General features: G+C 43.2%; 1 protein-coding gene across 11 annotated transcripts in view; it reads left to right on the top strand.

Annotated features, from left to right (window-relative positions):
• The window catches only part of NFIB (nuclear factor I B), a 450264-nt gene extending 441779 nt beyond the window's left edge, over positions 1 to 8485 (top strand). For 10 of the 11 annotated variants that reach the window (XM_019415476.2, XM_019415480.2, XM_019415485.2 and 7 more), the window contains one exon: positions 1785 to 8485. In XM_019415476.2, the coding sequence (XP_019271021.1) occupies positions 1785 to 1914 (130 nt within the window). In that variant the 3' untranslated portion in view covers positions 1915 to 8485. The remainder of the gene's footprint in view (positions 1 to 1784) is intronic. The other variant, XM_019415488.2, reaches the window with a different exon arrangement.
• Positions 8486 to 26044: the final 17559 nt, after the last annotated feature.

Below are 26044 nucleotides of genomic sequence, written 5' to 3'. Positions count from 1 at the left end.
CAAATGGAGAGCAGAAAGAGGAGAAGGACTTGGCTATGATAAAGCCCATCATCTAATTATAAAATCTCTTGGGCATAAAAGGTCATTGTGAGATGTTTTCTGTTGAAATATCAAATCCAAAATATGCACCTCCGCATGTACCAATAAGACACGTTGTGTATAGAGGTATCACCAGAGTGAAAGAAGTTATACGTATCAGGTTCTTTTTTTTAATCCAAGCATTTGTGTGTGTGTGCGCGCGTGTGTGACAAAATTGTTCCTTCAAGTTAACATCCCATAGAGGTTTTTGTTCCTTTGGTATTCGAATGTGAAAAAATGAGGGTTGAGAGCTGCAATAATCGTATCCATCTCGCCTCATGGTTTCAAAAGTAAAGGCTATTGAATTAAGTTTAGGGGAGCCTGGGTGGCTCAGTTAGTTGTGCGTCTGACTTCGGCTCAGGTCATGATCTCGCAGTTTGTGAGCTCGAGTCCCACGTTGGGCTCTGTGCTGACAGCTCGGAGCCTGGAGCCTGCTTCGGATTCTGTGTCTCCCTCTCTCCCTGCCCCTCCCTTGCTCGCATTCTGTCTCTTTCTCTCTCAAAAATAAAGAAACATTACAAAAATATTCAATTTAATTGAAAACCTCAAAACAAAGTCTCCAGGTCAGACCCTGACAAAACAGGGTATGCAACCCTCAGTTTGATGTTTTCTCAGTTATTTATGCAGCTGTGAATTAGCTGCCATTCATTCTGAGATGAGTGTTGAAACAAACGGTTGTCTGATTAGGTATACCCCCCCCAAATGTACAGTGCGTGGTGTTGTTTTGTGATAAGTAGATCTCAGGTTTTATCTTCCTCTATATGATACTCGTTTGATGAAAGATTATGTCAGTGGTAATTCGAGAGCTCTTCTTCAAGCTTCTTTAACTAGCCCGAAATCCAACATAGACGAAATGAGAGCTGGTTGGAGGGGGACGAGGACCTCATCTGCTGGCTACCCCCAGCGCCCCTCCTGCCCACCCCTTCCAGCTCGTCAGACTCAGAGCCACTTGGATGTGGTAATCTTCCTTACTGATGGCGGGGACATTGAGCGCCCAGGCCTCTGGTGCCAGCATTTCAAATGACATATTACGTCCTGGCTTCCTTAAAAAACTAGATTTTTTCTTATTGTAAGGAAAAAGAAATACCTTTCATTGCAACTTTCAATGATGTTCAGTCGGTAAGCAGGTAAAAAACTGAAAATTGAATTGCTTGTGAACTGAAAGTAAAGCAGGATCAGAGCAAAGTTGGCAAACCCTGTGGGGTCACCACTGTGGATTTGCAGCTTTCCTTCTCTTTCTCTTTTTCTTTCTTTCTTTTTTTTTTTTCATCGAAGTAGATCAGCTATTTTAGGAATATACTCCGAGTTCAAGAATCGTGTGTTAAGCCCGACTTGAGCTTGTTCTGCCTCACAATTAGTCTTACCGTTGGGTTGCACCTGGCTGGCTCAGTCGTTGGTGCGTGCGAGTCTTGATCTCGGGGTTGTGGGTTCGAGCCCCATGTTGGGTGTAGAGATTATGTAAAAAAATAGAATAAAATCTTAAAAGAAATCAGTGTAACCTTCCATGAAAGAAATAGACCATGCAGGGTATATACCTATAATATTTACAATTTGGCACACTTATCTCATATTAAACTGTAATATGGAAAAAAGTTATAGTAGTAATTTGATGCCTGTGGAATTTATATTTCTAATATTGCTGTAGATTTTAACGTTGTGTTTTCTCTTTTTCTCTTCCCTCCCTCCTGCTCCTCTCCTGTCAACAGTCCTGGTACCTGGGCTAGCTTGGTTCCTTTCCAAGTATCAAATAGGACACCCATCCTACCGGCAAATGTCCAAAATTACGGTTTGAACATAATCGGAGAACCTTTCCTTCAAGCAGAAACGAGCAACTGAGGGAAAATGAAATACACCAGTAGTTTAAAAAATCAAAAAAAAAAAAAAAAAAGGAAAAGAGGAAGACTGGACAAAACTTAAACACAACAAACAAAAAGGGAGAAAGGAAAGAAACTGAAGAAAGAAGATAATAGACCAGCAATTACGGCACTTACAATCACTAATTCCCTTAAGGTTGAAACTGTAATGACATAAAAAAAAAAAAGGGTCGATGATATTTCACTGATGGTAGATCACAGCCCCTGCAACGTAGCCTTTGTTACATGAAGTCCGCTGGGAAATAGATGTTCTGTCTCTATGACAATATATTTTAACTGACTTTCTAGATGCCTTAATATGTGCATGATAAGCTAGTTTTATTGGTTTAGTATTCTTGTTGTTTACGCATGGAATCACTGTTCCTGGTTGTCTCACCGACAAAGGCTAGGAGGCGACATCAGAGGTGCTGGGTGACGGAGCCATGAGCCAGCCATTTTATAAGCACTCTGATTTCTAAAAGTTAAAAAAATATATATATAAAATCTCTGTAGCCTTTAGTTATCAGTACAGATTTATTAAATTTTGGCCCTTAACCCAGCCTTTTCCAGTGTGTAACCCAGTTTGAAACCTGAAAAAAAAAAGAAAAAAAAAAGAAAAAAGAAAGAAAAGAAAAAAAAAGAAAAAAAGAAAAAAGGAAAAAAAAAACAGTTTGAACACAAAGGCTCTATGGAAGAAATGCCTCGATGTAGGTGAAGTGTTATCTCTGCATGCAACAGTAAAAATTAATATAATATTTTCCCCACAAAACACTTAACAGAGGCAAGTGCAATTTATAAATTTATATCTAAAGGGGAATCATGATTATAAGTCCTTCAGCCCTTGGACTCTAAATTGAGGGGATTAAAAAGAATTTAAAATAATTTTGAACGAATTTATTTTCCCCTCAGTTGTTGAGGGCATTAAAAAGGCATTAAATCAAGACAAATCATGTGCTTGAGAAAAAAAAATTAATGAAAACACAGCACTTATGTTGGTTTAGCTGCAGCCTCCTTGGAGGTAGAATTTATTTATTTAAAATTACTGGTTGCATCAAGAACCCATAGGGTGTACGTACAAAAGGTTCTATAAAATCTTCATTATAGAGACAAAGAGGCAGGCAAATCCATGCCACAAGGGTAAAGCTTACAGTTTACAAACTGGGAACGCCAGGGTGTAGGATATAAAAACGCACTCTTGAGAAAACAAATATAATCAGGGTGCTGAAAACTTGCATGGTGCTTTCAGACATTAGCCTTGTTCAACAAATTTCTTGTATTGACAGATCTGTAGTGTGCATGGGCAGACACATTTTGCCTCTATGTCTCTGAAAATTTTAATTAAAAATACTCTTTCCAGTAATCCTAATTTGCACGAAGATATAATGTCCACATTACGTGCCTTGCCTTGAAATCTAAAAACAAAAAAAAACAAAAAACACAAAAAAAAACACAAAAAAGTGACATCACTACACTTGTTTTGCTGCATTTATTATCATTTTAAATCTTTACCATTTTTATGACAAAATATTTTGTACTCCAGACGAAGAAAAATGTGTGACATCATGGATTTTTTAGACAGTTATACCTTTATCTCACATTTATAAAGCATATCATGGCTGTGTATAGTTGCCGCTTAAAAATTGTAATCGACCAGCAATATTTTCAGTATTTTGGTGTTTTTTCTATTAACCTTTCATGTTTTTCATCTTCCAATTAATATTGGGGGGGGAGGGGTTTCAAATTTATACGAATTATGCAATACCAAGTTTTGCCTATGTACGTAGTGCTTTTAGCTGTATTGGTTATTCTAGGTAAGTACGCAGATTGAAAAAAAAAAATAATGTATGCTTTTTTTTTTGTTTGTTTGTTTGTTTTAATTGACCAAAGTGGGTACTGCTATTTTTGCAGTGTGATGAGGTCCTTTGTGTACTGAGAGATGGACAGGGGATTTTTTTTAATATACATATATATATATTCTGGGGTGGGTGGGAGGATTTTTAACACTTTACAGTGTAGCTGTGAAGCAGTACACCCCGAGACGGGCCTGGGCTGCAAAGCAACTGTTCTGTCTACTGTGACAAACTTCAACTTACACAGATTCCCCCTTCTCTAACTTCCCACCTGGGGTGCAAGCTGAACTCATTTCTGGTTTTCCTAACAACAGAAATAGTGAGAACAAGCGAACACAACAAATTCCTCCTGGAGGCAGACTTGGCTTAAAACAAACTGTCTTACCTTCTTCTTCTTCTTCTTCTTCTTCTTCTTCTTCTTTTTTTTTTTTTTTTTTTTTGGTGGTGGTGGTGGTCTTGCGTGGAAGTTCTGGATCCACAGCGGAGAGTGAGCCTGCCTCCTATGTGGCAAAACTATCTGCCGAAACATCCACGTAGTGGAGGTTTCACACTTTGGGAGTTGAACACACGAGTGTATTTTCTCCTACACAACACATCGTCCCGGCCGGAGGGGGTGTTCCTGTATTCTTTCTCCACTGCTCCTCTTCCCCATTTATTCGTCTCATTCATGATTTACCTGTGACTCACTACTTCGAAAGGACGGCAGTGCACTTGGATCTTTTTTTTTTTTTTTTTTTTTTTTAATACATCCAGAAGATTGAACGGAGGGTAGCTGTATTAAATGTATTTGGACTTATAGATTAAAATCAAAGTTCAATTTTTAAGGAACAAAAAAAAAAAAACCCCATAATAAATCTTGTTAAGTTGTCATTTTTACCTGCCCTTTTAAACAGAGAACCGGAGCAGAAGGGAAATGCAGAATTTTCAGAAATTAATGTTCCTGTGGATGAATTAAGCCCATTAGAGGCTGATGGGATTTTTTTAAGGGATGGGGCCTCAAATATATATTTGATTTCATTTCCCCTGAGGGCGAGTGGGTGAATGGAGGCTGGTTTTACTTTTGCTCTTACACCCCTCCCCCCAACCCCCAGTCCCATTGAGGGAATCCATTACTAAAAGGAAAATCTTTCAGAATTAGTGACACATGGTGGGCCGTCTTGAGGAGCCCCCTGACCCCCTTCCCCCAGGCCATGGCCTAATAAAATAAACTGTCCATTGTTCTCACAGCATATGATTTAATAATGAATACTTTAGAACAATGCTTATGGGCCTAGAATTGTATTTGATTAGCCCATTCAGTCTGATAGCCCAAATGCTGAATAGCACAGCAGGATCCTAGCCACGCAAGTTGGAAAGTTAAGTCCGATCATTTCTGCAGATACTTGCCCTGGTACAAAACGGCTTATCTCAGCCAGGCTCTTCAAGTATCTTTGACCTAGTAGGTGAACAAATCGACCTCACGGGACACGCAGTATTTCTGAAGGGCAGACTCGCTCTCTTTTTGGCCAGAGAATGAGCAGTTCTAGCTAAAGAAGTTACACACTGTGGGTATTCCTGCCTGCCTCTTGAGTACAAAGGCCTAGTTCAAGTGTTGCTTTTTTTTTTTTTAAATCCATTTTTTTTTTCTCCTTTCCTTTTGTGAAAAAACTATTAAAAATACTACTATCTGTATAAAATCTCAAATCCATTTTTCGGCCTCCTCCTCATTTACCAGGAAGTATATTCTGACGAAGGGCCCCGCGTTTGCAGGTCTTGCACACCCCCCCCCTTACCCAGAACTGCAGAGCTTCAGGACGGTGAAGGTCACCCAAGGGCATCAGTAGGGGCTGGCGTCTGCTGCCCCCCCCCTCCCCCGGGGTTTGTTCCACGGGGCGCTGTTGGGCTTTTTTGTTGTGTGGCTTTGCTGCCCCACCACAGCGCCTCTGAAGTGTTTCCTCTGGAGTGACATGAACGTTGGAGGCTTGTCTAAGGGAAAAACAGTAAATAAAAGGCAGTGAAGGAGACTGTACATAAAGACATGGCAAAAATCTTAATTATAGCAATATAGTTATGGGGTGATGTTCGGGTGGGCAGCTCCATTAAAAAAAAAATATGTGAATGAGTCTGTGAAGCTGCAAAGTAGCAAGAAGAACGAAAGATCTTCTTAACGAACCGCCTACCTTGTAGACAGTAATTTGTACACTGTATAGTTTTGTTAAGAATTTTTTTTTTAAATTAAAATTCCCATGTTTGTAAAGCTAACTTTTTAACAATTATAATGGAACTATATGTTGTTTCCATTTTTAAAGTAAACAAGAATATTCCTTGTGTAGAGACTGGACTTGAGTTAAAACTCTCCAGTCTCTTAAGTTATGTATTAAAAAAAAAAAAAATCTGTCCATGTTAGGAGTTATTTCGCAGATTCCTGGGCTTGAAAAGCACAGGATACTAATCCTTTAAAAAAAAAAAGTGTAAATGGAGAAAAGTTATATTTTATGAAGGTTATTTTGTTGTATTTAGTATTGGAAAAGTTGGTTTTCGGAGCATTTCAGAATGTCGGAAGCACCACTGTCTTTTTCTTAGTCTATACGGCCTTTAGCAAAAGTTTTTGTGATTGTTACGCGATGGTATTTAAGGTTAAGTTTCACAGAGCATTCGGGATAGGCAGAAAACGAAAACAGTGCTGTGTCTCACATAAACGTGTCCTCAGGGAGCAGAATCTTGGATTTGTGACTGGTAGCTTCATAAGGACTCAACAAAAAGAGATTGCACAGAGACATCTTCAGCGGTGTGAAATCGGGACGTGTTCGTTACCTAGATTCAAAATCTACGTACTGTGTTGAAATGATGAAGGCTGCAGAAAGTGATCTCATATTCAGTGTACGGTATTCATTTTTAACGAAACAACTCTGCAATATTGCTGGCAGATAGGCCCCAAGCATGACATTCAATAGGGTTTACATGTTCCTGTCAAGGTCTTTTGTTAACATTAACCAGCTGCATGCTTCCTGGACTTTAAAAAATTGGGTTTCTATAGAAAGCAATTGTTTTTGTTTTTTCATGTGCAGGCTATTCAAGTTCAATAGTAAGAGCTCAAAATTGAATGTTTTACTCCATGCTGAAGGCGCTGGAAAGCTGCCTTCTTCATATTTTGCACTTTCTGGTAGTTCCCCTGTTTTTTCTGATTCCTTCAAAAATTGTGTGGGTGGGGTGGAGCCCTGCAGTTGGGGGGTAGCATGGACCACTGATTTTGCCCTTTGACCCTGCACAATGACCTTTGCATCAGCCAAACTCATTGCCATGACAACTCTTTGTACTGTGTCCGTGCCACAGATCTGTTGGTTACGTTGTTCATAGTAAAGGGGACAAGTTGGAGACGGTCAATTTTTACATTTTTTTTTTTTTTGTCGTTGCAATTTTTTCTTCAACGGTTGTAAGTAGTTGTGTTCTTTTTTTTTTTTTTTTAAATAATAAAAGGGTTCACTAGTTAATACTCTTTAGGAATATCTGTGTGTTGCAATTCAAATGTACGTTGAGATTGTGAAGTGCTTTAGTACCACAAGCCTACCTGCACGTTGGACTCAGCCTCTGAGGACTTCTGTCCCAGGACACAGCACCGCTAACAAAAGGTGGCCGACATTCACGAAAAGCAGCGTAAGCTAGCGGCACTAAAGCCCGTCTTGTATTACTGTATTTTTGACAGACTGGTTTCGAAAACTGCGCTACAGGGACTGATGTGGCAAATATATCTCTTTATGCAGAAGGAAGTCTTTTTTTTTTTTTTTTAAAGAAGTATGGCTTATGATGCATTCTTCACGGAGGGCATTGAAGTTGCATGGACTGATAAAAGTTGATGCAAAACGAGAAAGAAACAAAAAAAAAAAAAAAAAAACCAGCAAAATGTTTACCAAAAAAACTCAAACAAATGAGCAGTGCCTGTTCAATTTCACAGTCTCTGTTGAGTTCAGTTGTAAATATGTTTCAAATGACATTTTCTTGGGAAAAAAAAAAAAAAGAATCTCTACAGCATTGTAGAATGTGAGGGGTAGCTCCGTCCCAGGCATAGGCTTTCTCGAAGCTGCATTAGATTATGTCTTCATCAAGCTGTTAATTTGTGCTTATATCATATAGAACTCTTAGCATCCTGGGAAAAGGTGCCCCCACCTCAATGATATTTCTCTGAGAACAACTTTTGTAGGACTGTGTGTTTCTTTAGATACATTTAGTACAACTGTAGGTGACAAGTAGTCAGTTATTGCTTGCTAGCGACACACCAGGGTTGATCCATTTTAAAACTTTTGGCATGACGTCCTCGCGGGCCATGCGTACGGAACCTTGTGTTTTCATTAAGTTTTCTCAAAAAAAGGAGGCACATGCACAATCTCCGTGTTACGAACCGTTAGCGGTAGGATGTATTCTATGACAGTTACTTAATTTCTGGCGTTCAGACCTCTGGGATCAGCCCCAGACTGGGCCAGAATGTTAGCGAAGGTTTTATTGTGCCCGGTTGGAGGATGATGTTCTTTGGGTACTTTTTGTGGGTTGCAAATGAACTCAGTCGCCACAAGTTTTAAACTGGTGTAAATCAAGCTTGACTTAATGTGATTGTTACTGTTATACCCAGCCTATACTGCTAGCACCTGCTCATACTGCAGTCAATTACTGGAAGCGGATATATTTCCTATGCAAAAACTGTTTAAACAATAAAATGAGCTATGCTACAGACTCTGGCCTCATGTTTTCCTTTCCTCCTCAGCCTCTTCCCGCCGCTCTCCCGACGTTAAGTGTTGGGGGTCAGCGGTGTCTCGGCAGCGGATCTCGGTCCTCCGATTGGGGGATGTCGTAGCACCGGTTTAATTTTTTTAGCATCTGGGATAGCTCATATGTCAGCTCACTACTTCCGATTGGACACCGGGTGCGTGTATATATGTGTAAACCCTCTGCGCGCTTTCGGCCCGACGGAGCCTTCCAGAGTCTCCGAACAATGGCAGGATAAATGCAAGTGTAGTTCTAGAATGTCGGGCCCCTCTCACTGAGAAAGGCTTTTCAGCAACAAGGCAAGGGTAACGTGTGCCCGGATGACTGGACTGTGGTCCCTCCAAACGAAAACCACAGGGCCTCAAACACACACGCTCACCAGGAAAGGTAAGCCCTGGGGCCACCCTGCGGCTGTGGGTTTAGTGCTTACGGGAGCCCCGAGGAGAAGAGTCTCTTTCTCTGACACCCGAAAAGGAAGAGCACCTTAGGTTTCTAAGACGCAGGGCTACTTCTGGGGGTAGGCAGGGTGGTGTCCCTTATTCGCAGGGAAGTATGACACCCATCTGGTCACGTGGGGTCTCGAATCCAGACGGGTTGAATGCAAGATTTCAGAATGGAGTCAGCTGGAGTTCAGTGACAGCTAACTGAAAAGGAATGAGCCTGTATGGTTTTGTGATCCGAGTGATGTTGCACAAAAGAAGCAAAAACCATGCAAGCTTCATTGAAAATAGATAAAAATGCCGGGAATTTGACCATTCCAATCAAAGACCTGCTGGGACAGATCCAACTGTCCGATTTGTGGCCCAGGCGCCTCTCACCTCCCCAAACTGCCCTCCTACAGCAGGTCTGTCTACACTGCTGCACGGAGAGATACATGGGGATCAGTTGACTGCAATCTACTGAGAAGAAATATTCTGGAAGGCTCCCACAGGAGATGATCATTGGGTGTCTTAGAAGATTAAGACATTTCTGGGGAAAGAGTTCGAGGACACTGTGATCGACGTGACATTTTTACCTATAGAGAGACGTTCTTCTGTCTTTATTGACGTGTTTGACTTCATTGGCATCGATCACGATTTGGAGATAAAAGAGAGATGGCAGTTACTAAGACTCCACAGCAGCACTTTAAAGTCCAGGCTCTGGGGTTAAAATGCAGGATTACAAATGCTGGAAATGGCCGGGCTTGCACCACAGCAAAGTACAGAAACTTCCTTGGCCTCAGTTCCCTCATCTGTAAAAGTAGATACCGATGAGAGTACCTGTCTCATTAGGCTGTCAAGAGGATAAGATTATTTATGTTAAAGCTCGTGCAGTGCCTGGCATTATGACTTCTTATTACTATTATTATTATTAATTATTATTATTAGGCAGTTGACACATATGTCAGGAATGAATGGATTAATTAGGTTGTTTCTTTTAGAGTGAGCACACGAGGACACGCACTGTTATTATTGGCAATTGTTTCTTGTTTGTTTTGTTGTGATTTTAAAATAATGGAAATGCTGCCGGTTGGAGATCATGGCTTCCTTTCCCATTTAGTTTTAATCCTGTGGCAGCCGGCCTCTACTGGTAGATATTCCAGCAGCTTCCTTCCGAAAGACCACTCCTTGAGTGGAAACCGCACGCCTGTACATGATAGGTTCTTGGCGTCTAAAGTTCCCTCCAGGTGATGTCAATATTTCCCTTTCTCTGGGAGGAAAGGAAAGCATCGATTTCTTAATTGCATTAATTCTCTCAGGAGCTTTATTTTATAGGAGACGCGCAAATGTGCAAGGAATAGAGGTTTTCTCAAGTGGAGAAAAGTCACGAGAGCTGAAGATGTTGAGGGAAGAGGAAGCCCCAGGCGAGAGTGGGGTGTCTGAGCCCTGGGCCCTCCTCTGACAAGCTGACCGTTGCCGTCGGGGCCTCTCACGGGACACTTTATTCTTTGCTCTTAAGGTGGGGACTGGATAAGGATGTGAAATCTGGAATGGACAGGGAGAGACTGGATAAGCCTATGTAGCTTTCTAAACTTTGTACGAAGGAGCCCCACAAAGTTTTTATAGTCTGCACCCTCCCTTCATTCCTTGTCCTCCAGCTTGCCCCGGATTGTTCTTCCCGCTCAAGGTTGGCACCTCCAATGCAGCTCGCACTGTCTCTCGCTCCCAAAAGGTCCTGTCCTCCGCGTCAACCAAATACCTCCTCCGTGGCAGTCGGGACTGCTGGCTTTTGATGTGACCCGAGTGGTTCACATGAGGGCCTGAATGATAGATTGAGGGCAGAGAGGAGGTGGGGAACTTGTATTTGCCAAGAAGTTATTACACTATTATTTTTAAGACAGATGATTCCTCCAGGGGTAGATTATGTGAAGAAGCCTTTGTGATGTGCAGGTTTTCACTGCAGGGGTCAAAAACACAAATGGCTACAGCTGGGGGCGGGGGCGGGCAGGGAAGGCAGTCTAACTGGGTTAAGCCAGCTGAGTTAACCAATAGGGTGGGTGGGGACTGAGGACCTGGGGAGGGACATTTGCATTCAACAACAACCGCAGGGGACTGTGCGAGTCCTACCGAAGCACCCTCACCACCTCCTGCACCCCCTTAGTGTGACCACTGAGGAAACCGCAGAGGAGCCTGCGCTGTCTATGGCCAAGGGCGGCATTGGATCCAGACCCCACCAGGTCTCCTGGCGGCCCAGTGCCCTGCAGGGTAGAAGATACTTTTCTCAGAGAAGACTTAGAACGCTGAGGCAAATCCACGCGGTCCTGATGGCATGTTTCTCCCCGTTACTCTTTCTCACATTTTTACTGACGGTTCTAGAATCAACATTCTCTTTGTCGGTACCAAAAAAAAAAAAAAAAAAAAAAAAAAGTTCGTTTACACCATCCAGAGAAACCTACAAGAGGAGGGACAGCGTGGAGCTGTATCATGGTTAGAAATCCACATTCAAATACCTTTAAATACAATTTCAGCCCAATATCCGTTTATACTGCAGTTCTCATTTGTAAAAACGCAGACACATAAACAACCTAGTGTTTGCAACACTAAACCGAATTACCCAGAATACTTCAATATCCCCATCGCTTAACGATTGTATAGTTATTGCTTACGTCGATGGCACTGGCTGAATCAAGAAGAATTGATTTTTCTGTTCCAAAATGTGTTGATTCCGGTTCAAGAATATTCCGTACAAAACTAAATGTCAACTGGAATTTTAAGACAAAAATGTTAGCATGAGGTTATCAATTTACATTGTGAAAAAGTGCGAAGACTTTTCCCATTAACTTTTGGCTTTCCCATTAACCGTGGACTTTTATTTGTGAAATCCTGCCGAGGTGGTTTCATAATCTAGCAATCGGTTCCAAATTAGGGTTCAGATTAGATAATAGTAACACAGATGAAAGTATCCTGCCCTGCTTGTAAACATAAACACTCTTTTCCACTGCAGACAAGTTTTCAGAAAAACACACATATCAAAAAGTCAAGGGTTCAGGGGCACCTGGGTGACTCAGTTGGTTAAGCGACCAACTTCGACTCAGGTCATGATCTCGCGGTTTGTGAGCTCGAGCCCCGCATCGGGCTCTGTGCTGACACCTCAGAGCCTGGAGCCTGCTTCGGATTCTGTGTCTCCCTCTCTCTCTGTCCCTCCCCTGCTCATGCTCTCTCCCTGACTTTCAAAAATAAATAAACGGTAAAAAAAATTTTAAAAAAAAGTCAAGGGTTCAGTCTAATTAATGTTACTTTATATCTTATTGCTAACGTAGGCGGTGGGGGAGGTGGGATGGGAAGGAAAGGAAATAATAGTCTCCTTTGCTTCCTTCATTTGGGAGAAAGTACAAAAGTACATGTACAAACTAGAATGTAATCAACCACTTGTAACGATCTTAAACATTTTAATGCACGAGGCATGGCCTGGGAAAAGCAAGAATCATATTAAATTAGGAAAAAGAATGAAAAAAATGCAAACATTGGGTCATAAGAAAAGATTAATGCCACACAAAAATGTTAGTATAAGGTTATCAATTTACATCGTAAACCCAACTCCATGATAATCACAGAGTTATAGCTAGTCTTTCTAATTAGAGCAGGCGGAATACAGTAGAGTCGAAAGAAATCATTCCTAAACGTCCATGACTTTTTCTGATGCATTTATGGGTTCTTCGCAGATAAACCATAAATGGCTCTTCAGGTTTTCAGAGCAGTTCTCGTTTCATCTGCTCTTGCTTTTTGATTAATCAGTTAAACTACATAAACTGCATGACGACGTTCAACTTTTATATCCTCATACACCTTTGCATATAAGTACAGTCCTTAAGCAGAAGAGACCCAGGTGATTTTCTAAGGCTTGTGATGAAAGGTGCACCAGCAAATGTAGATGCGGAATGATCTCGCCTCCCCAAGAGCCGAAACCCGTTGGGTCCGGCAGAGATCAGATGCATTTTTCTCATTGACCTTTTACCTGGGTAGCCTGAAGTCAAAACTGGGCTGTGCCCTGGCTTATGTCCTCACTTATTAAAGGTGTGAGTATGTTACCTGGAGCTAAGGAGACCCACATGGGTCGCTCCAAGCTCTGTGCTTTCTGCTTCTTGTCTTCTGTTTTCTGCAGCGCTGTCCCTGCACGCTGCCCCTCTGGTGAGAAGTCTCAGGGCACGTTGTCCATCCGGTGGGAAGGAGGTTTGTGTGGAGAAATAAGTCGAATGAATAGCACGTGTTCAAACTCCCCACCGAGCCACAGTATCAAGATTTTTCCCATGAGAGTGGCAAAGCAACCTAACAGAGGGTATCAAGTGCAGGAAAAATTTCAAAGAAGAGGGAGAACGCTTTGTGGGCAGTACTATAAGAGTGGACAGAGCGCATTTATTGAATGATTCCTGACTCAGGCGCTGGGCTAAGTATTAGACTTCTATTATATTTATTTAATTCTCCGAAGACTCGCTAAAGGGAAGTACTGGTAACGTTCTTGTTTTATTGATGAGAAAACGCCGGCACCGAGAGATGAGGAGACTTATTCCAACAAATGGTGGGAAATAGTAGGTTTAAATGGCATCCAACCAGCAGACCCTAATTGCTTAACAATTTGGCCCAATGAAATCATTTGGTTATCTCTTTTTTTTTTTTTTTTGAGAAGTCCACAACTTGAAGACTTTAGAATTCCCTGAACCCTAGACAGAATTAGAGATTAAAGCAACCATTGACCTTCTCTGCTTTCTGGGATTTGTGTGTGGCCGAATAGTTTGGTCATCAATTTCAATTTCAAAAGCACAAACCTAGGGGCGCCGGGTGGCTCAGTCGGTTGGGCAGCCGACTTCGGCTCAGGTCATGATCTCGCGGTCTGTGAGTTCGAGCCCCGAGTCGGGCTCTGTGCTGACAGCTCAGAGCCTGGAGCCTGTTTCAGATTCTGTGTCTCCCTCTCTCTGACCCTCCCCCGTTCATGCTTTGTCTCTCTCTGTCTCAAAAATAAAAATAAACGTTAAAAAAAAAATTAAAAAAAAAAAAAAGCACGAACCTCGTTACGTTTTGGGAAAGGTAGACATCCAAAACTCAACACTCCATCAGTTATTCTACCATTACATTCTTTTTTAATTTATCATTGGGCTTATAATAAAACAAGATGGTAGCTATACCATCCATCAAGGCTTTGTTACTGAGTGAGGGTCGGGGTCTGTGCTAAATATTTTACATACGTTATTTAATCCTCAGTGATATTTTGGCTATAATTATACCCATTTTGCAGATGAAGAAAGAGAGATTCCGAGATTGAGCAATTTACTCTAAATTCACACATCGTTGATGTGGTGGACCCAAGATTGAAACCCAGGCATGCCTGACTACAGAAACCATGATCACCGGGGGGTGCCTGGGGGGCTCAGCCAGTTAAGCATCCGACTTAGGCTCAGGTCATGGTCTCATGGTTCGGTTGGTGAGTTTGAGCCCCGCGTCGGGCTGTCTGCTGTCAGCATGCAGTCTGCTTCGGATCCTCTGCCTCCCCCTCTCTCTTCCCCTCCCCTGCTTGCACTCTCTCTCTCTCTCTCAAAAATAAATACACATTAAGAAAAAAATGATCATTACCTTTTTGTTGTGTCTTTACATCCAAATAAACCAACAGATAAATACAAGGTATTAAAGAAGAGTAAAACACTTTTAAATGAAAACATATTTATTGGCATAAAGGTACTAACGCCTCCTGGAAGAAGGCTTTCTACAAGTGTGCAGTTCGGCATTTTGTGGACCAGATTTTAATCTGGTCCAGGGGGGTTACCAGGGCTCACTCATCATGATCTCAGAAATCCGAGGATGGCCTTAAGGGTGTTTGTGCCCTTGTGAAAACCAAAGCTCCCAGAATTGTGGCACCTGGGAGGGCTTTTCATCCTTTACCCTTTAATATTCACTCGGAGGCTAGGGGAGCGCGCATCTGAAGCTAACGCTGCCCTGGCCCGTGGCTTGGCAGCTACCTGAGATTTGAAAGTATCTCCGTGTGTTCGCCTGGAGAGGTTGGTGCTTAACCGTTGGCCAAGCAGTCTAATGATGATGCAAGTGGGCTTCCAGGCCTCGACAAGTTTTCTTTCACCGTGGGTGCCCTGAGGAGAAAGGAGGGGTTCTTGGGATGGCCTCATTGTTTGAGCCTGTAGTGCAGGTGCCCAGCTATGAAACAAAGGCTTCCATTGATGGCGGCGCATGGCCCTGCACAAGCCAATGCAATAAGCCAACGCATATTGCTGAGGGCTGGTACGGAAGTCGACGGTGAGGCATAACCAGGTGGGGGTTCAGGCTCGAAACGGCTTCCTTCTTCTGACTAAATGAATCATGGCCGTGCTAGACAGCAGCCTACCTGCAACATGGCAAAAGGCACGTCTGGAAGTCTGGACGGACCTTGCAGTTCTGAGGCTTTGACATTATGGAACATGCATCCACTTTCCACATCTTCCATCTTCCACGTTCTCCATCTTCCACAAGGAGAGGAGTCCTGAATGTGCAAAATTACACGCCCTTTATTTTTAAAGAAGCTACGTCTGTAGGACTGTCTTTCCTGCAAAAGGGAAAGAGTCACAGAGACTTTCTTGGATTAAATTTTGTTGGTTTACTAGAAGAAATACAGGTAAGAGGATGAAATATATCATGGAATGTTGAAAAACGTCATTACCATGATTTAAACAAGGAAGTACTAAGTGCCTAATTTCACATGTCTTCAGTCCCGATTCTTCTGAGCCTAAAGGTTGTCAGCAGAGGCGCGGAGATCTGGAAATACGTAGAGAAATCTGGCAGGAGGGAGCATAAGAATGTAGCTCGGCCTTGCTCTGAAGCACTTTTGAGAGAGAAGTCATTCATTTATTCATCCATTTACTTGAGAAACATTTGTTAATCTCCTGGAGTTCATTATGTTTAATTAATGACATTACATAAGCTTTCCATCCTTGGACCTGAGTTTTTCAGGCTTCTTGGTTTCCAGGTCTGGAAGAAAAGTCACCTTGGAGCTACGGCCACGATGACCATTTTCATTTTTCTCAAAAACAAAACAAAACAAAGCAAAACAAAACGCTTTATTGGCAACAACCGTGTGCCAGCGTCCTGATTTGCACGGGGGACAGAAGAGGAAGCAAAACCGGCTGGCTCCTTCCTTCTGCAGTCTTTCTCCTTCCTTGGCACGGGGCTCCTCAGGCTTTTCCAGCATTTCCTAGCTGACGAGCACCTGACAGCCACTCTACTTAATTGAACTAAATGAGGCAAGGTATGACAAGCACCCGGCGGAGAGTCAAACTTTGTGGGTGAATTACTAACACTCTCGAGGCCTCACTGTCCTCATCTGTAAAACGGGAGCAATGAGACCTACCTTAAATGGTTGTTGTGCAGGATTAACTGAGATCATGCTTGAACACCACCCATCACAGTGCATAATAGACGCGGAATGCACCAGAAAGGGGGCTAGCCATTGTGGCCAGTTTGGATTACCTTGCCCCTGTCTGTCTGTAGCCGAATTTATGAGCCGCCCTATGCACTGAGGCCACACTCAGGGCCCCTGAAGAGCTCGTCAAGTGGAATTTCAAAGTGCGTGAGAAGTGAACTTCGGTTTCTTAAAAATCTCAGACTCTTGCCTGATTCGCACCGTATTCTAGCCTTTTTTCCTCCAGTGAGCCTTCCTCCGGCATTTTCCACCTCGCAGATTATTTTTTTTCTCTCTTTGTGCCTAACAGGAGTAGAGAACTGGCAGGTGTCATGGAAGGATTTCCCCTTCCCTGATTCCCCAGATCACCCTCACTCTGAGTCCCTGCTGAGGGAACACGCTTGTCATTACCTTGAAAACGATTTGAAAACCAACCCCAGGGTTTGGCTCTCGAGCATGGACGTGTGGGCAGCAGCCAGGCTGAGAAACCAGTCCGGATGTCAGGCCCCCCGGGAAAATGTGCCTGGCTCTGTTTGTATTGGCTTCCAGAGAACCCTTCTGACCTGACGTTGTGCTAACTGGGTATTGTGGGAAAGTCCGTCTGACCACTGGCTTCCTGCAGTTGGTTTTTGATTATGCCGAAGGAGGAGCCTGAGAATCCGTGTATGGATCCGGTCTCCGGGGGGGGGGGGGCCCTCTGTTGGTCCAAGCACAAGCCTTCCCTTGCTTGGAGAAGAGGAGGAGGACAGGGAAGGACCTAACCCAATCTCAGGAAGAAACACGCAGAGGCCCTTTTCTCCAGCCAGGGTCACAAAGAGTGGAACCCAGGCCAGCACAGAGTAAAATTTAACTTCTGTTCATTTTTGTCCCCCTTACTTAAAACACCTTTGGCCCCAAAAGACACTTCCCCACTTCCCCCCACCCATTGTTCCTCACCAGCACCCTGAGTAGGTGTCTGATGTCCTTACTGTGAAGCCAGAAATCAGTTTGCTGCCTCTTACTTACTGGCCTTCCCATGATTTGGTTAAATCTGATAAGAGTTAAATGAGTTTTGCTTGGCAGGAGCAAAAGAAGGAGCAGGTCCTAAGGGGGAGAAAACAAAGTAAAGTTTATACGTGTTAACGTACCTCGGCCTGATGTGACCTCTTGGGACACCCCCTCTCCTCTTCCCGCTCCCCTGCCCTCCTGGTGCCACAGAGCTTGTGATTCTCACAAGGGTCCCAGCCGATCCCTCCCTCTGTCCTACCCCTTTTCCTTCCTCTTGTCACTGTCAGTGATAGGGGGTTACCAAACTTGTACACACTCAAGTAGGAATGGCTGATGAGTCACTGTTCTCTCTGCCCTTCCTCCCCTTTTCCCAGAGGTGTTTTCTCACGGGTTGGACTTCGCTTAATTTCATGATGGGGGAAAGAAACTCTCCAGGGGGCAAGGTTTAGAGGCAGGCAGCATGGGTCGAGAAAGACACAGCTTCCAGAGCCAGATAGATTTGGGCCCCAGCTACACGTGTTGGGTCAATTTTGCCTCATCACTTTGATCTTCAATATCCCCATCTACAGAGTGTAGATAACATCTTTTTTAGAAATGATGTCAAGCTTCTAGCTTGGTGCTGCCTGGAAGACACTTTCTATATCATCAGTGAGATCATTATTATTGGCTGCTCTCTGTGGATTTCAGACCAGTCCTAGGGAGGGACGAATGTTAAGGAGGCCTCCAACGGTGGGAGCCACAGCTGCCGTTATCCGCCTACTGGCGTTGTGTCCTAAGGTGCCCCTGAAGGAATCTGGGTGCCAAAGAAGGACGAGGAAGAGACAAGGAGAGGCAATAATGCTGTCCTGCTTGGAGTCCATGCGAAATGACGTATCACCTGTGATCACCTGTGGCCACAAAGGTTTCATTCAGGTGAGGAGACCAGAGGCTCAGTGGACCAAGCCTCTTTGGTAATGGGGTAACGGGGCAGAATTAGCAGCTCACTGCCGAGGCTGGTGACTCCATCTCTGAGGGGCTCCCAAGTCCCCTAATGCCCCCAACTTCCACAGGTCACCCTTTTCTTTCTATGCCAGTGATTCTCTGCCCCTTAAAATCTCGTGGGGGCATGGGCCTGGCCACTGTTAAAAATCCCCGTTGGAGACCCAGCCTATTCCCATTCTCCCCAGATGGATCCCAAACGGTCATGGAAGCTGGATGATAATTAAACATGATGTTTAATCTGTGATGCATTAAATCGTGCATTTTGTGTACTTTAAATTTTGTATATTCCTAATTCCAACAGGCATGGTCTAACGTAGTATGGTCATCTTGCCCAAACAGTAGATTTCTAGCCTTCCAATGTAAAAGAAGGAGGAGGAGGAGGAGGACAAGGAGGAGAAGGGGAAAGAGGAGAAAGAGGAAGGAAGAAGGGATCATCACTTAGGTTCCTTTCTGGAGTAACATCGTCAGAGAATAATTAAGATATTAAAAAATCGTCTTTTCAGGACAAGTCTAAGAAACCTTCCAGGGTGGTTTTTCCATTTCTTTCAACTGATCAATTAGCCCAAATAGAAAGCCTCACACAAAGTGAGACATTTTGTCTTTCATGACACCTGTGTCGTCTAAGTTGCTCTTTTTGAAATTCCACATGCCTGTCAAACCTGCACACTGATGGTTGACCAAGTTTCCACTCTCACTGCAAACAGGTATCTGCAACATCCTTACAGCTTTAGAAAATTGTATTTTACTCTAAAGAGCTACTGTGACACTTAGCATAGGCACACTAAGGATCAAGGAAAGCTGAGGTTCTTGACATTTAATATCTGACCTAGGAGGATTATCGAGAAGGACTGAGCCACCCCCCACTGTCAAAATATTGAAATTCTGGCACAAGGAAGAGTGACATGACTAGGATTTTTTTTCGGTTCAAATGAGCACAACTCGGATGAAGGGTTAGAAGTTACAAGGAGACGCATTTCTAGCAAGTGTGAGGGGACCCTTTGTCAGTGGAAGATGGAAGGAATGAGCAGCACACGAGACTATCTCTTGACCAGTAAGCTCACACACCGGGAGGTCAGAATGGTGAGTGTTCCAAAGCCAGTGGGGGGGTGGGGGAGGGAGCTACCTCGCTGGTTACACCGAAGACAGAGCAACTGAAACCAACAAGGACAAAGGCAGGGAAGAGAATACATTCATTCTGCGTCCGAAAGTATCTCCTACGTTCACGAGAACTTTTAGAAAGAGCTTTCACTGTAAGATGTTTAAGCTACTAAACCTTCGAAAACTCTTCAAAATGAAGTAAATTCTATATTCAGTGTCTATTTCAGGCAGTGGTTTACTCAATATTTGGTCTGCGTATCAGGAGGATTTGTTCAGATGTGTTAGCCGACCTGGCCTATCAGGGAGGGCCAGCCATTAGATGTATTTTCCAAGCGAGCTCATTCAATAATATCAGTCATAGATGGGCAAACGTAAGTCTTATTTGAATGTGCCAAGCCTGCTTTCGCATTAGCATTTTGTTGGGTTGTGATTGGCCTCCCAGCCTTTGGGAGCCAAAGTAGTCCTTATGCCACCCAGGTGTGCCAGTGTGCGTGCATTGTGTTCTCGGCCACGCCAAGGAGATCCAGGTCATTTCCAAATCCTGGCTCTCCTACGTCTCAGCTACTTACCTAGAGTGAGGCATGGATTTCTTTTTTATTTTTTTAATTAATTTTTTTTTTTAATATTTGATTTTTGTGAGAGAAACAGAGCATGAGCAGGAGAGGGGCAGAGGGAGGGGAGACACAGAATCCGAAGCAGGCTCCAGGCTCCGAGCTGTCAGCACAGAGTCTGACCCGGGACTTGAACTCATGAACCATGAGATCATGACCTAAGGTGAAGTGGGACCCTTAACTGACTAAGCCACGCAGGTGCCCCGGATTTATCTTGTCTAACGGCCCCTTTCTCTTAGGGTGGGTAGCATTAAATGAGATAATACGAGCCAAGTGTCTCCTCTGGTGCCGGCATGGTTTTCGTCCCTTTCCTTCTCTCCTCCTCCCTCCCTCCCTTCTTTCCATCCATCCTTGACAAATATTTGGCTCTCGCTCTGCACAAACATTGTGCTGAGGATTCGGTAGGGTATTAGAGCTGTTTCTCTTTCAGAAAGTAAAGCTCATTTGGAGGTGGGAGAAGGAATGGCCTAAAAACAAGTAAACAAAATAACTACACATTGTGAAGATTTCTGTAAGAGAAACAGAAGGTGCAGAGGCGGACCATGAGGGTAGGGCACCAAACTTCCAGAGAGTGGCCAGAGTTACTATTATTAATTGCATTGTTGTTATAACGATGGTTTAAGTAGGTTCTTTTTTATTTTATTTTTTAAATGTTTTTATTTACTTTTGAGATGGAGAGAGACCGAGTGTGAGCAGGGGGAGGGGCAGAGATAGAGGGAGACCCAGAATCCAAATCAGGCTCCAGGCTCAGGCTGTCAGCACAGAGCCCTATGTGGGGCTCGAACCCACGAACCTTGAGACCGTGACCTGAGCCGAAGTCTGACACTTAACCGACTGGGCCACCCAGGCACCCCTAAGTGGGTTCTTTAAATTAAAAAAAATACTTTTTTAATGGAATTTTCAAATGTATACAATAAATGATATTTGTTTATAAATGATAAACACATTAAGTGATTTGGATAATCTTACTATTGCAGGTGAATCTTTAGCGGCCCCGAGCTGAAATTCCTGGATATGTGGCTGTCACCCTGTACAACGTCACTCCTTTCTCTTCGGTGTGTTCAATACCCTCTAGTAGACTTGGACCTTGTGTCGGCCTCTGTATGTTTAGGTGTGTTAATACATGGAACGTGCTTAGAAAAGCATCCACACCTATGAGCACTCATTAAATTTTGGTGATCTGAGATGTTAGAAGGTGACGGGAATCTGAGAATCTGTCCAAAATTCTTGCTCAGGTATGTTCCCATATGAGACATAACGAATCAGGGATTTAGCCATTCAAAAGCCTAACATGGTGGCTAGGGAAGGTTGCTCATAAAGCAGGACCCTCAACGTCACAGGAATTGTAGGCTTTTGGAGGAAACTACTGGAAAAAGGGCAAGCAAGAAAGTGAATGCAAGTTTTATTTTTGTACGGAGCATCAGTTCCCTTTTGATTTACAAGAGAATTCTATCATTAGATTTTTCAATAAGCTGAAAGCTGATGTTATTTACTTGATTTCGATTGAGATCATCATTGCAATGTATCCATGCATTCAGTCTTGGCTGTCCACCATATTTCAGGTAACTGCAAGATTCTGGAACTTCCTATCTAAGTTACAGTACTTGGCTCATGGACATGCTTAAGCAAAGTGAATAAACAGCACTACAATGTTATTAAAACAGAGGCCTCAACAAAGTGCAGAGGGCAATAAATTCTCCCGGGCCAATTCAATTTGGGCGATAAACGGGTAAAGTAGAGACATCTGGCCTGAGGGAAGCTTCCAGAAGGAGTTGGGGTGAGTTGAGCTTTAAGACGAGATAATGTTTTGCCATGGAGGGAACAGGAGGCGGCCATTTTAGGGGATGGTCGAAAGGGATCCAAAGCTGTGGAATGTAGCAGTGTCCCAGGTAGCCTGAGTTCTCCAGTGGGTTCTCCAGTTGCTACATGAGGTACGTGGGGACAGTGAGTGGGGAGATATCCTGCAAGTTTTAGACTCCATATAAACAGGTATTTTATTGCTTTCTTAGGGCAGTTTTGACTATCTACTTAAATTTAGAGTTTATACCTCAGGAAATGGGGAAGCACAGATTTTAGAGAGTAGAGGAAGCCATAAATAGAAAAATAAAGATATCACTTGGTCCCGGCAAGCCATCAAAGCTTGACCGTGTCTGTGATAGTGACTCTTCCCACCCCATCTCTCCCCGCACCCCCCGGGTCCCTTATTTTCCAAATTAGAATCTTTACATTCTTTGTAAGAATCCAGGAACTATTTTCCATCTTTCAACAAGCTCCAGAAAATGAAGCATTGCCTATAAGATTGAAACCAACGTACTCATCAAAATAGCAGGACGCTTCTTTCAGTTATGACTCTTCAGTGAGGACCTTTGGCCACCAAGACCTTTGGGAAGGTCTTCCTTTCGAGAGCATACATAGCCCAGGAGTTATACATATGGGTTCAAATTTAAGCACTGGCTCTGTCACTTATGAACTATGTGATGTTGGCCAGCTGATTTAGCCTCCCGAAGCCTTACTTTCTTTGGTGAACTAATAGCACACCTTGTATGTCTATACCTCTTATGTATGTATAGAGTGTGTCCTACCTACAGAAATTAAGAATGCTGCCTAGTATATCACGACCTCTTATGTGTCCATCAGCATCATCAGTCACTACTGGTGAAGAAAGCACAGGACGAGATTTTTGCTCTTTGGGGTCTTTACCAAAGGTCTCTGAGGTCCGCTGTTTCTAGCACTTACCAGCCACGCTCTTGGCACTCCAGCTTGCCCCCGTGTCTGCTGACGGCTTTGTCTGAGTGCCTCTAAGATCCCAACTGATCTCCTTTTTGCCCAGTGCCTTGATGAGTGGCTTTCCTGAGCCTGGCTGCTTGCCTCTGTCTTGCAAAAGCCAGAGGGAAATATTCTCAGTGCCTTTCCCCACCCAGCTCATTAGTCAACTTCAGGACTTCAAAAGACATGTTCTGTTTCACTTCGCTGTTTTCTATATGTGACACATATATAAATGTGTTCGATGCACACTTCCTATGCTTTGGCATGGCTTTGGGGAAGCCTAATGGAGACCAAGTGGTTTTGATGCTTTTTAGTCCTTATTGCTTAAGAGAACTGATACAAAGGCCAAGCAAAGAGGTGGTAGGTATGGGTGACATTTAATGTTACAATCACATGGCAAGTCTGAAAATGATCTCAAAGTTAATGACCCTGAATGGCCTTTTCATATACAATAAGCCCCTCTTGAAAATGGCTTAAGATTGAACTTTCTAGAATCGTTGACAACTCGTATCTAACACTGTTCATTGTACAGTGTTGGGCAAATATGATGTGATTCTCTTTGGCTAACAGCCCGTGTACTTTACTGTTCACGTACACTTTCCCAAACTTTCAGAACTGGAAACACATAAAAAAGTCAGGAAATCTCACCTGAACAAGCGTTCGTGGGCAGACTTCCGGCCAATAATCCTTCCTATTGCATAGCAAATACTCTGAAGCTTAGCTTCATTTATAGCACTTTGGCTTTCCTACTGTCTTAGTTGTGACTTCCGTTTGGTTGCTAGTGACAGAAATGAAAAAGTAAAACACAATAGTGATTTGAAGATATTGGGAAGTTCTTAGGAGTTTGTTTTCCTCTCCTGTAAAATACGTCTGGTATGGATGCTCCTTGATGCCATTAAAGACTTAGGGCTCCTCTGTTTTTGTGTTACACGATGTATAGGGTGTAACTGTTAACCTCATGCTCTCAAGATGACTGCTGGAATGCCAGCCATGGTGTCCATGTTCAGACTGAGAAAACGAGAGTCTAAAGGGCCAATATATGTGCTGAAAGCCTTGTTTTTAAGAGATTTTTCTGAAGTCCTTCCCTTTCATTTCTACTTGCTTCCCCTCAGTCCTAATACTCTCACATGCTATCCTTCCGTTGCGAGGGAGGTTGGATACATATTTGAATGGGTCCATTTCCTTCTTCAATAAAATGAATGTTTGTCCGTAAGGAGAGAATGGCTATTTGGTAGGCAAGTAGCCATCTCTGACACGTCGACCATCTTAGCTAGGATTTTTAATGATTCTTTGGTTAAAAGTCATAAGGGGCAAACGGAAAAGTTAATTAAGCTTCTAATTGTAAGCAGATTTAAAATATTTTGTAATAATAAAGAGCTAATTAACCATACTTCAATCTACAACAATACATTTGAGAAGATGCGTATTGGCCTTTGGTTTCCACTATCCCCTGAGCACTTGTAATCCTGAGCACATGGGGTCGCATTGTATTCATTTGTTCTCTTACAGTCTTTCAGTGGATGTCTGATGATATTTTTTATCTCATTATGAGGAAGAAAAACATTTGGATGGGAAGAGAGTATGCAAACACTGGGCTCCGAGCACAATGTCTAAATTTTTTTTTATTGTTTGCCAATAACGATTGCGAGTAAGTTCAGTGGTGGAAAAGAAACAGATACTACAACCTGTGAGGAAAAGTACAGAACAGTGCAGGCAGTGCTTTTCGGTGATCTTGAATGATAGAATTGTTGCTTCACGCGAAGTCATACCAAGGATATTTAACTATAGAGCAACATGTCTCCCGATGTGTTCGTGAGAGAACCCAGAGAAGTTCGAGAAGGAAGCCAAGACTAGTAAAAACTTACCATTTCAGAGCATCGATTATCTGCAGAGCTCCCTGGTGGTTGCTGTTCTTTATTTTATTTCATGTAAATTACACCACACTCATCAGAAGAGGTAGTGCCTCCTGTCTCGTACAGAAACCTACATCAAGTGTGTCCTTGATTTGAACTTGTCTTCTCTCATTAATGTTTCCATTGATAGAGTCGCACTTGGGCCCAGGTAACAAATGAAAAACTTAGGATTTCAAACCAAATCAGGCTTTTGGACCTGTCCTAAATAGCTGTGGTGACTAATGCTCTTAAATCCCATGTTCTTTCCTCCATACCAGTAATTCTTAATCTTTGGTATATATTAGAATTAATCTCAGGGAAGGAGGCAGTTGGTTAAAATGCAAACGCTGTGGCCCCCTCCCCACTTCAGAGATCTCCATTTGGCAGATCTGGGCTGGATTCCAGGCATCTGTATTTTAAACTCTCCTCCCAGATGACTCTGTGGCCCCGGTAACGTTAAGGAACACAGCTTTATACCTGTCTGAGTTATTGATGTGCACGTCTGCCTTCCTAACTGGACAAGAGGGGGTCTGGTTGAGCGGGCACTGGCCCTTTCTTGTTTTGGGGTTTTGTTTGGTATATGATGGGGGTTCGAAAGTATTTACAGATTAATATTTAAAAAGCGAAGAGACCTCGTGTCGGGTTGAAGCATAGAATATGAGCCAAAACAGAGTTTGTAACAGCACGAACAAGAGGTGAAGGGTCTGTGCCAAGGGAGAAATCCCCACGAATGTCTCATGACCTGTTCTGCTTACCTCCCTAGCACCCCCACCCCTAGCATAAGTTACCTGGGAGTGAGGCTGGGGTCTGCTGTCGGCTCCTGCATGCCCAATGCATACAACGGTCCCTGGCACACAATGAAGGGAATGAAAAAAGAATTATGTGATGGCCTGAGTCACAGCAGGAAGGAGTGAGAGTGGAGGGGATACAGGCTAGTCTTGAGTATTGCAGGGCTCAGGGGGCAAAACGCTAAGTTACTCCAACACTTAATTAGCTATTTTTATTAAGTGTCCAAGCCTCCTTCAGTTCATGGGTGTTTTGCTCCTTTTATCTCAAGAAAGATGGCAGAAGTTTGTGTCTTTTGGCTTTGATCACATTATTTCTGGGTTTTGTTACTTAATAAGGCAGAAGTTTAAATTAACATCATTCTCCGTTGCCTGCTTCTGGGTTAGCTGTACAGTAGGGAGCGGTTTTGGCAATTTTTCAGTGGAGGAAAGAAAAGGAAACCTCTGTTTGGGAACTGTGGGGAGGAAGGAGGGAAAGCCATTTACCTGAGCCCCTGGGGTTCCATCTGCTTCCCAGAAAAGATTTGCCATGAAATCAAGTCACCTGACCCT

This window comes from Panthera pardus, unplaced genomic scaffold (assembly GCF_024362965.1).
Source record: "Panthera pardus isolate Hobbes unplaced genomic scaffold, ASM2436296v1 HiC_scaffold_20, whole genome shotgun sequence".
NCBI lineage: Eukaryota > Metazoa > Chordata > Mammalia > Carnivora > Felidae > Panthera > Panthera pardus.
This window is presented reverse-complemented; position numbering and strand designations above follow the sequence as displayed.